The 12,203-nt window shown below is 44.9% G+C and overlaps 1 protein-coding gene across 1 annotated transcript; it reads left to right on the top strand.

Annotated features, from left to right (window-relative positions):
• Positions 1-9,378: 9,378 nt before the first annotated feature.
• Positions 9,379-11,251, top strand: LOC135697298 (uncharacterized). Its single transcript, XM_065216922.1, has 2 exons — positions 9,379-10,242; positions 10,738-11,251. The coding sequence occupies exons 1-2, from the start codon at positions 9,493-9,495 to the stop codon at positions 11,197-11,199; spliced, it is 1,212 nt and encodes a 403-aa protein (XP_065072994.1). The 5' UTR covers positions 9,379-9,492; the 3' UTR covers positions 11,200-11,251.
• The last annotated feature ends 952 nt before the right edge of the window (positions 11,252-12,203 follow it).

The raw sequence follows: 12,203 nt of genomic DNA, 5'->3' as shown, positions 1-12,203 counted from the left end.
CTGACATATGGTTGTCTTAATGAATTGAAAAAGTATAATTAAACAATGTAAGTCAAACAATGCATAGACGTCATTAAACGCATTAGCGACGGATCGGATAGGTTCATTCAACCCATATTGCCGATTACGAGCTGCGAGATGTACAAAATTACGCTGTCTTCACTCTCTGAGGTGCGTAAAAGAAAAGCTGCCGAAGTAATTCGGGGGAATCAATCTCGCTGGTAATGATCTTAGCAGCAAACACAGCTTGCGCGTTCCGTCTTCTTTGTTCCAAGGTGTCAATTCCAAGCAGACGACAGCGATCCAAGTTAGCCGTGTCACGCCAAGGCAGATGACGAAGCGCGTAGCGAACAAACTTTCTCTGTACACTCTCAAATCGGGCTATCCAGCATGCTTGGTATGGGCACCAGACGACAGCACTATACTCTAAGATTGAACGTACTAACGAACAATACAGCGCCCGCAGGCAAAGCGGATCGTGATAGTCTTCAGGAATTTTGAACATAAAGCCAAGCTGCCTGTTAGCTTTAGTCAGGATGTCATTGTAGTGCGGTTTGAAGGTCAATTCACAGTCGACTGTTACTCCCAAATCTTTGACCTGGCTAATCCTCTCTAAGCACCAACTCTGCATACGATCCACAATCAGCTGCAACTCCTCACAATCAGCGATGCAATTGATAACCACATACATTTTGGCATCGTCAGCGTAGAATAGCCGGTATCCCAGGTGGCAGTAGACATGAAAACTCGTTGATGAAAAGCGAAAACAGAAGGGGTACCAGATTACCTCTTTGGGGAACGCCGGAAACGTTCGTGAACACTTCAGAACGAGAAGCTCCAATCTTAACGCAAAGCGATCGGTTTGTAACGTAAGATATGAACCACAAGATGAAGGATCCAGACACTCCGAGTTTCTCAAGCTTGCTCAAAAGAATGTTGAGATCTACTCGGTCAAATGCAGCCTTGAGATCAGTGTAAACGGCGTCGATTTGTCCGCCAGAGTCCATTGTCCGAACGCAGAGCGACACGAATTCGGTCAAATTGGTTGTAACTAACCGTTTTGGGTAGAATCCATGCTGAGCCGTTGAGATGTAATTTTTACAAGAGCTGAAGAGCGCCTCATTGATGATGATCTTGAATACTTTGGACCAGCAACATAGTGATGTGATTCCTCTGTAATTTTGGACATTCCTTTTATCACCTTTCTTGTGGACGGGGAACATATACGAAAATTTCCACACCTCAGGAAATTTACTCTCCTGAAGTGACATATTAAATAACTTCACCAAGGGAGTGAGAAACGACTCCGTACACAGCTTCAGAACGGACGCAGGAATGCCGTCTGGCCCGGCAGCAAACGAGAGTTTCAACCTTTGAAGAGCTAGATTGACGGTATGTTCACTGATGTGAAACGGACGGAGCTCAAATGCATCTGTTGGAGTATCGCTTATAGCAATCGTGACTTGATTTGGTGAGGCCGAAGATTCGTTGAATGAACTCATGAAGTGTTGAGCAAAAAGGCAGCATTTCTCCGGTTCTGATTCAGCGGTTTGCTCACCGTGATGAATTGACAATGGCAAACCAACTTCGTTCTTTTTAGAGTTTACAAACGATCAGAAACGCTTTGGATTTCTGCGAAGAGATGATTGCGTACGGATGAAATATCGTCGATACAGGAATCTGTTGCATTTCCTATAGTCGTTAGTTGTGCGGTTGAACTCCTGCCTCGTAATGAACAAACGATTTTGGCAGTATCTTCGTAGCGATTTGGCCCTATACCGTTTCAGTCGACGCAAGTGACCGTTAGACCACGGTGGCTTTGGTGCGGGGCGGGCAATAGGTACAAATTCAGCCATGGTGTCCCGAATCATTTGACTGAAATATTCAACGGCATCGTCAACACATCCAGCTAATTCTAATGGTCGCCAATCGATACCGGAAATAGCAGCACTAATCTCAACATAATCGGCTTGACGGAAAGCCAGTGTACGATTATTTTCGGAACAATCCTTAAAAACGATTGGCGCTGGGAGGTTCATCAGGAAGTCTAAAGCAGGGTGGTCTGCATCAAGAAAGATTAGAGGTTCTATGGCTTCCAAAACGGTGTATGCCAGAGTTGCAGCTTCGTTAGACAGAACAAGGTCTAGAAAGTGAGCGTTCCTATTCAATACACCATTGATCTGCGTAAGGCCATGTAAAGCGAAACCGTCGATAAGCGTTGAACTAGCAGCCGATAGAACCGATTGAAGCTCAACCTAGAAAGACCCATAGATGGAACTCGGATGGATCAGGATGAAGACTATTTCCGATGATGGACCTTTGAAGGAATAACGGAAGAAACAAGTTGAAAATAAATAGCATGCAAAATTAACACTAAGACAAGAAGGATCACTGCTGATGGGAGTTGACAGTAACATTGACAATGTTCAGAAATTTGGGACTTTTCAAGGTGGGACGGAGGGGAGATCAAGAATAAGTTATAATTTATTAAACTTCGCAGTAAATCAATGAAAAAAGTCGAAGTGCCTCGAACTTTGTAGCGGATTACATGGCAGTTCGAGGAATTTCGTAAAAGTTCATTGAAGTGTCGGGATTTTTGTAAAAGTTAAAGAACCCTAGTAGAAGTTCGGTAAACTCCGAAAAAGCTCTGCAAATTTCGTACAAGTTCAGGAGATTACGTAAAAGCTAAAAAAAAAATGAAAAGTTTAATAAATTTTCAGGAAGTTTTAGTTAAGGTTAAGTTCATAGATGTTCTGAGAAGAAGTAATGGATCATGAATAATAATTTTTATGGAACTTGAAATAAGTTCTGGGAACTTCGTAGAAGTTGAGAAGATTTTCTAGAAGTTAATTGAATTTTATAGATGTTCATTGAGCTTCGTAGAAGTTGACGGAAGTTCCCAGAAATTCGCGTATCCATCCAAAAGTTCAGGGAACTTTATAGAAGTGAAGTAAACTTCGGATATGCTAAAGAGATCGGAAAGAAGTCCAGGGAGCTTCGTTTGAGTTCATGGTAGGTACTGAGTATGAGTTCAAAAAATGTGGGGTAGTATAGGATCTTCTTATAATTTCAGGAAACTTAGTGGAGTTTTATGGCGGTAAGCTCCTACTCGGATTAACATTTAATCTCTTCCCTGTTTAGATGATCTGCAAAATGTTAGCTTAGAATCGTGTTGACTAAATCTGATCTCGACATCTAAGGATAATACTAGATAGAGCTGGAATTAGGGCGTAACAGCCTTTGTAAACAATGATTTCTCTCGTTGATTTCTAGGAATTCAAGCCACGCCTACACAAACCAACATATCCATCGAGTAGGGTAAGTCTTCCCCTACTCGATGGTGATGTCGATTTGCCAGGGAGAGTAATGACTTTCGAGAAGTCATTGTTTACAAAAGCTGTTAAGTCCTAATTCCAGCTCCATCTAGAATACCCTTTGGAGCTTAATGCAACCATTATAGTATTACCACAGTATTCTAGATTCTAAATTGACATTTGTGGACCATTATAACACAATAATACATAGAGCAGGCAATATGCTTAATTTTATAAAACGTTTCGGTCTCCACTTTAAAGATCCTTATACAATTAAATCACTTTACGTTGCTTATGTGAGGTCAATTTTAGAATATTGTAGCGTTGTTTGGTCACCCTATATGAAAAAGCATGAAGAACGAATAGAGTCAATCCAAAAGCAATTTTTATTATATGCACTACGTAAGTTAGCTTGGACGGCTTTTCCTCTCCCGTCATATGAAGCACGTTGTTTGCTGATCAGCATTCAAACATTGAAAGAACGTCGGGATTACGCAAAGATTTCTTTATTAAACAATATCATTTCGCAACGCATTGACTCAGCTGATCTATTGTCAAGGTTAAATTTGTATGCACCTTCCCGACAATTACGCAATCGACAGTTGTTCGCAGTAGATCGCCATCGGACCAATTACGCTAAATATGGACCGGTAAATCAGATGATGACTGTTTATAATCATCATTGTGAAATGATTGACCTAAATATGAACTCAACAGTATTAAAAATATATTTCAGAACTCTGCGAAGTCATAGAACATAAGTCCTAATGTTAATATGTAGTCTACGATTTGGTTGATTGACGAATAAATAAAAATAAATAAATAAATAAACAGACATAGCTCTTAGGCTGTGTTCCACAGGCAATCACTAATGTTTGACAGATGGAAAATTTTCAAATAAACCTGCTATTTTCGATGTGCCAAATTTAAGTGAAAAATTTCCAAATGGCCTTAGAAGGAAATTATTCAAAAATATCGTCATGCGTATTGTGCATGTACACTAGCACCCTCTATCATGCACATTCCCAAGTATTGGTTTACAACCGGAGCATCCCTCGTGCATGCAATTTTTTCACTAGTTACTTTTCCCTCGATCTGTCAACACACCACCTTGTATGAATAAAAACAAAACAGATGCTTGTCAGTGATGTCGGTTTGATTGAATTTTGCAGAAATATGGATCCGTAGGAAATATTCACAGAAGCTCAGATTTTTGACGTAGGATTACGTCTTTCGGCAACACATTGAGGGTGAAATTTAAAAAAAAAAACAAAACAAAATCGACCGTGTTACGAAAACTGGTCAGGCTTTGACCACTCATAACTCTGTCAATATCGGATGGATTTTAATTCTAAACAAGCCAATCGATTGGAAATTTTTCTACAAATCTGCTAAAACGAGCACTTAATCAATTTTCAATATGTCATCATTGAAAATCACACAAATGTCCAACTGTTGCAATAGTGATCAAAATTTTCACAGATTTCCTGCGAAAAGCACTTCCCTAACACAGATTTGAAAATCGAATTCCATCCGGTCTCGCTGAACTGTGCTTATTCAATCACCGTGTGTGGTGGTGTCCAGTCGGTCGCCATCATCAGCAGCAGCGGTAGTGCTTTCGGCGCGTGGTGTTGAACATTGTTCTCCAGTACACAACGAAAGGCTAAACGCAAGCAGCGAGTTGCAGCCCACTGAGCGTCTATTCATCAAAGAAGGAGGAAGAAGTCACACCGCTACTAATCGGATTAGCTGTATACCAAATAACCAAATGCCAAGTGCGTCACCCTCGTTCCTAACAACATACAGCTCGCCAGCCTCATCTGTGTTGAGCACCCTAATAGCTCAGCATTAGTCAACCATCACGACAAAACGGTCCTTTTCAAGACCACCATAAATTTGTTAAAGAGCATTTTCTTTGCCAAGGTCATCAACGGATGTCAGTTCCCATAAGTTTAAATCTAACATACCATGTATTTTAAAGGCAACATTAAAAAAGCAAACTTGGTCGCGCCATGAAGGTGGTCTGATTTTGATCCAGAGATAATGGATTTTAATTCTGAAATGTTTCTACGAATCTGTTAAAATTAAGACTTTATCAATTTTCCAAAGGTCACTATTGAAAATTGCACGAATGTGCACCTGTTGCTATGATAATTAAAACTATCACCTATTGCCTGGGAAAAGCGCTTTCCCTAACACAGATTTCAAAATCGAATTCCATCCGGTCTCGCCGAACTCGATTCACCGAAGAAGGAGGAAGAAGCCGCACTGCTACTGATCGGATTCAGTTGCTCGTCGCTGTGTTCCATCTATGCCAAGAGAGTCACTAGGAAAAGCAAAAGAATCTTGAATTTATGTAATTGATCGCGAATATCTCGCGACTAGAAAATTTTAGCAAGAAATTCCTCCAATTCGCTTCTGTTATTATCTATGCGTAATTCTGTCATCATAAAATGAGGCGTTTCCATGATGAGAGAAAAGTGGTTTCCCTCACACAGTCTCCAAATATGGATACCGAGCACGTAATCCTACGTTAAATCTACGGTCGTGTCTTGGATACAACATCTTCCTTTTTTTTAGGAATTTGTTTAGTTTGTTTAGTGCGATTCTTCTTTTGCTGGAAACAAGTTTTCAAACGTGGTAGTGCATCACTAATGAGTGTCATTTCTACCATCGCTCATCACTTTAATGTGTAAACAGCAAACAAATATAATATGTATCAATCAATAATATTCATATCAATATCAATAACTGGTAAACGTCATCAAAACCAGCGTGATCCTGGGCACTCCAAATGACTACAATTGAACTGGTTTTTGAATTATCATGTGATTTGAGGCATCGCATGATGGGTTTTGACCCTAGTCAGAAACTGACTACTTCCCCGGGGTACCCGTAATATGGCCGGATGTGACCAGCGTAATCCTGGGCACTCCAAATGACTACCATTGAACTGGTTTTAGAATTATTATGTGATTTAAGGTATCGTTTGATGAATTTTGATCCTACTCAGAAACTGGCCACTTGCCCAGGGGTTCCCGGATGTGACCAGCGTGGTTTTTGCACTCCAAATGACTACCATAGAACTGTTTTTTGAATTATCATATCATTTGATGTGTTACATGACGAGTTTTAACCTTAGTCATAAACTGGCCACTTCTCAGGGGGTACCCCGTACCTGTCCGTATGTGACCGGTGTGGTCCTGAGGACTCCAAACGAATACCATTCAACTAGTTTTTGAATTCTCATATCATTTGATGGGTCACATGATTGGTTAACTCCATGGAAGTCCAGGCCAGTCAAGGAAGTCTTCTTTTTCCATCTGGGAAATAACGTCTCAACTGAAACTTTATACCTGTCCATGACAGCTGTGCGAACACTTGGAGGCGGCGGAACTCAAACAGCACCTGATAAATCCGCTTCTAATTCAAGATCTGGTTGAAAAGCTCAAAGATAACGACAAGCGCGAGTGGGTGCGCTTCAAGCGCGGGAAAAAGAAAGTAACCCTAAGGACCTTCACCGATTTCCTCTCCGAAATAGTCTCGGAGGCCTGCGAAGCGAACGTCAGCATGGACTACAAGTCAACCGGAAGGTTTAGCAGCGACAACCGTTCGGGGAATGCCCAAAGCAAAGCGAAGGAGAAGGGTGCGGTGTTCAACCACAGCGAAGCTGATAATCGTCAATCCGGCGTTGGAGAACGAAGGAATCTAAAGCCGTGCAGGGCGTGTCAGCGTACAGACCATCGATTGCGGTACTGCCAAGATTTCAAGAACCTGTCGTACGCGGACCGGATGAAGGTTGTGGATCGCTGGAAGCTGTGCTACGTGTGTCTGAACGAACACGGTTCGGCGCAGTGTAAGTTCAAGCTGCGATGCAACGTTGGAGAATGCAGACAAGCTCATAATTATCTTCTGCATCCGATCGATGGTGCAATTGGTACCACAGCGCACATTCGGACAAACAACGTCACTTTGTTCCGAATGATACCGATTAGTCTCCACTGCGGAGAAATATCCATCACTGTGTTGGCTTTCCTGGATGAAGGTGCATCGGTGACTCTGGTGGAAAGGAACTTGGCGGATCGCTTGGGAGCAGTCGGAGTCCACGAGAAACTCACCATAAAGTGGACGGCCGACATTGCTAGAGTGGAGAAGGAGTCAAAGCGGATGAATTTGTGGGTCTCGGCTGTTGATGCGGATGAAAAACTTCTTCTGAAGACGGTCCGCACTGTCGAAAAGCTGATGTTGCCTACACATTTGCGGCAGTATAAGCATATGCGAGGATTGCCCATCTCCTCGTATGACGGACGGCCGGAAATACTCATCGGGTTGAACAACATCCACTCGTTCGCCCCGATTGAAGCAAAGCTCGGTGCAGTTATTGATCCGATAGCCGTGCTATCGGTGCAAGCTCGGATGGACGGTCTATGGACCGAAGCAAGCGAACGCTGTCGAAGCGAGCAGCGAATATCTTGGAATCCACCAGGAAGTGACAAACGAAGACCTTCATAATCTGCTGAAGGCACACTACGCACTGGAAGAATCGGTCGTTGGCGTACCGCGGGAGTCTGCTGAGGACGAGAGAGCTCGCGAGATCCTCGAGAAGACCACGAGACGAATCGGTGACCGCTTCGAGACCGGGCTACTATGGAAAACGGACGATCCAAGGTTCCCGGATAGCTACCCGATGGCGTTGCGAAGGCTGAAGCAGTTGAAGAAGAAGCTAGAGAAGAATCCGGAACTTCACGTGAACGTTTGTAAGCAGATCGATGAGTATCAGGAGAAGGGGTATGCGCACCTTGCTACTCCGGAGGAGCTCGTTGGAACGGAACCTGATAAGGTATGGTACCTTCCACTAAACGTGGTACTGAACCCCAAAAAACCAGGTAAGGTGCGCCTCGTGTGGGATGCTGCGGCTACGGTGCAAGGTATCTCCCTGAATTCACAGCTGTTAAAAGGGCCTGACATGCTTGTGCCGCTAGTGACTGTGGTTGTTGGGTTTCGGGAATACAGAATTGCTGTAGGTGGCGATCTGCTTGAAATGTATCACCAGATGAAGATCATCGCTCGGGATCGGCAAGTACAACGTTTCCTCTTCCGGAAAGATTCCAAGGGACCTCCACGCGTGTTCGTCATGGACGTTGCCACGTTTGGATCGACGAGCTCTCCCTGTTCGGCCCAATATGTGAAGAACCTCAACGCTCAAGAGTACGCTGGGCAATATCCGGAGGCAGCAGCGGCGGTTATCAACCGTCATTACGTCGACGACTACTTTGATAGCGTCGACACCGTAGACGAGGCGATCGAGCGAACGGAGCAAGTCAGGTTCATTCACCAGAAGGGAGGCTTCGAGATTAGGAACTGGGTTTCGAATTCGCCGGAAGTTCTCCAGAGCCTCGGTGAGCAGAAACCGGTTTCAGCCGTCCACATCACCGAAGACAAAGTAACGTCACACGAACGCGTGCTAGGTATGATCTGGGATCCGGATCGTGATGAATTATCTTTCTCCACCCAACATCGCCAAGAGCATCTTCCGTACCTATGCGGAGACAAACGGCCAACGAAACGTGCGGTGTTAAGCTGCGTCATGGGCTTCTTCGATCCGCTTGGTTTACTTTCTCCGTTCACGATCCACGGAAAGATCATCGTGCAGCACTTATGGCGTAGTGGCTGCGATTGGGACGACGCGATTAGCGACGATTGCTGGGAAATGTGGAAGCGCTGGATTGCTGTACTGCCGGAAGTCGAGAACATTAGGATTCCACGTTGCTATCTTGGAGATTCCTTGTCGTCTGCGGTTGAGTCAATTGAAATTCACATCTTCACGGATGCCAGCGAACACGCATACGGCTGTGTTGCGTATCTGCGAGTAGTCATCGACGGAGCTGTGCGGTGTATTCTAGCTATGTCTCGATCGAAAGTGGCACCGTTGAAGCGCCAGTCAATCCCACGACTGGAGTTGATGGCGGCTGTGCTTGGAGCGCGGATGAGTCAAACGATGATCGCTACGCATTCACTGAAAATCGATCGATGCATACTGTGGACAGATTCACGAACGGTTTGGAGTTGGATCCAGTCTGACCAACATAAATACAAACAGTTTGTTGCGTTCAGGATCGGAGAAATACTGGAGTTGACACGAGCGACGGATTGGCGATGGGTTCCAACGAAGCAGAATATGGCGGACGTCCTGACGAAATGGCATCGAGGTAACGATCTGGAAAGCGATGGGGTATGGTTCACGGGTGCACCGTTCCTGCACCAGCCCAAAGACCAGTGGCCGACTATGGAGGTGACGATCGAAGAGACGTACGAGGAAGCCAGGGGCCACGTGACATTCCATGGCGTGGTTGAAGTAGACCGATGCTCGAGATGGACAACGCTGCAAAGGGTGATGGCGTGTGCGGTCAGGTTCATCGACAATTGCAAACGCAAGGTAGCAGGGCTGCCGATAGTCACCTTGAAGGCAACAGATAACCAGCAACATCAAATCCTGGTACCGATGCAATCGATGCAACGTCCGCTCGAGAGAGATGAGTTTCGAACTGCGCAGATCATCCTGTGGAAGCAAGCACAGTTCGAAGGATTCCCAGATGAGATGAGCATCCTCACCAAGAATCTGGAACAACAACCAGATGTAGTAATGGAAACGGTGAAGAAGAGCAGTTGCCTGTACAAATTGACTCCGATTCTGGACAAAGAAGGTGTGCTGCGGTTGGGTGGTAGAATGGATATGTCCGTCGACATGCCTTTCGACAAAAGGTGTCCAATAATTCTGCCAAGAAAGCACGCGACGACGGAGAAGCTGATCCAGTTCTACCACGAGAAGTATGGACACGCCAATCGAGAGACAGTGATGAACGAGCTTCGCCAAAGGTTCTGGATTCCGAACACCCGAGCTGCAATCCGTCAAGTGATGAGCAATTGCGTGTGGTGTAAAGTCCATCGCTGTCAGCCGCATGTTCCTATGATGGCACCGCTTCCGATACAGCGAGTCACACCCTATCTGCGACCGTTCAACTCGGTGGGTATCGACTATCTAGGTCCGATAGAAGTGACTTTGGGACGAAGAAAGGAGAAACGATGGGTCGCGGTGTTCACTTGTTTGGCTGTACGAGCGGTACACCTAGAAGTGGTGCGTAGTCTCTCAACGCAATCCTGCTTGATGGCCCTTCGAAGGTTCAGCTGTAAGCGAGGCGTACCACAGGAAATTTTTTCGGACAACGCGACGTGTTTTGTAGGTGCCGATAACGAGTTGAAAAAGATCAACAGCGACTGTGCGACCAGCATAACGAACGATAATACCGCGTGGCACTTCAATCCACCGGCTGCACCGCACATGGACGGCATCTGGGAGCGGATGGTGAGGTCGGTAAAGGAGGCGATGAAGGCGCTGGACGATGGGCGAACATTGTCCGACGAGGTTCTGCACACAACACTAGCTGAAGCAGAGGACATGATTAACGCCCGGCCGCTAACGTACATACCGCAGGAATCAGCTGAGGAAGAAGCGATTACCCCGAACCATTTCCTTCGTGGGTCGGTGACAAGTGCGGATTTGGTGGTCCAGCCAGTGGACATTGCGGAGGCTCTACGAGATACTTACAAGCGTTCTCAATACCTGGCGAACCGAATGTGGGAAAGATGGTGCAAGGAATACTTGCCGACAATCAACAGACGGACGAAGTGGTTCGAGGAGCAGAAGCCGCTACAGGTGAACGACCTGGTCTTCATAGTGGATGGAAAAACCCGGAAAAGCTGGATCCGAGGGATCGTGGAAGAGATACTCCGAGGACCAGACGGAAGAGTGAGGCAAGCGATAGTGCGGACGGCTAGAGGAGTCTACCGGCGTGCTGTAGCGAACTTAGCGGTGATGGAGGTCTGAAAGTAAATCCGGGATTTCCGGAGGAACTACCGGATGTTACGGGCTGGGGTATGTCAACACCGCAGGGCAGCAAATCCAACACAACGGTGTGCGTAGCTGCGGTTGGCGTACCTAATGTTATTGCCGTTTCGTACCGTTGTCAGAAGTGAAGAAAGGGAAGAGAAAAACAAAACCAAAACAAACCAAACACAATTTATAATGGACATTGTTAGCAGATAAAGTGAAATTATAGAGGAATTCAAGGAATATTTCGGATCATAAAGTTCGTCTATACTGTGCATCTGGTTCCCCTTCGGCGTCCCGAACATAGAAGGAAATTATAATTGTAAGTAGTTCTAGCAGGTACCTGGAAAAGTAAAACATTAACACAAAATAATTAATTAGTGGAACAGGCGTATAGGAAAGCTAGCGACGATTTTAACGGGAGAATTCGTGGTAAATAGAAGGAAGAGCTAGAATGAGGAAACGGTTGTGTAGCGCACAAAAGTAGAATTAGACCACTTCTTGTAAGTTCGGAATCAAATTTATCGGATTTAATTTTCTAATAAAATCTTAATATTACAGTTTGAGCTGCCACAAAAAAAGAGGCTGCTACAAAAATTTTGGTTTGGTATCCGAACAACCATTCTTTTTCTTCTTCTTCGTATTTCAACCTTAATGCTTATCGCATTTTAGCTTATTGCGTGCTCTCAACTTAGTGTTCTGATGCACTGTGAAAGTTATTAATTGAGAGCTTTCGATGCCTGTACCATTTTTGCATTAGTATAATTGTGTGGCAAGAACAATCATACTCTATTGCCCAGGGAAGTCGAACAATTTTCCAACCCGAAAAATTCTTATTCCGGATCGGGAATCGATTCCAGCCAGCTCCAGCATGGTGTTGCTTTTTAGCTGCGCCTTTACCGACTGAGCTAAGGGAGGCCATGACCATTCTTGCGTTGTTGATTTCGTACATTGTGTGGCAAGTTCACAAAACTTCCAACCCTAAAATATTCTGGACCGAA

This window comes from Ochlerotatus camptorhynchus, unplaced genomic scaffold (genome assembly GCF_037179485.1).
Source record: "Ochlerotatus camptorhynchus isolate MF236.1 unplaced genomic scaffold, CSIRO-AGI_Acam_v1.1 ptg000070l, whole genome shotgun sequence".
Lineage (NCBI taxonomy): Eukaryota > Metazoa > Arthropoda > Insecta > Diptera > Culicidae > Ochlerotatus > Ochlerotatus camptorhynchus.
Note: the sequence above shows the minus strand (reverse complement) of the source record. Positions and strands in the feature narration are given on the sequence as shown.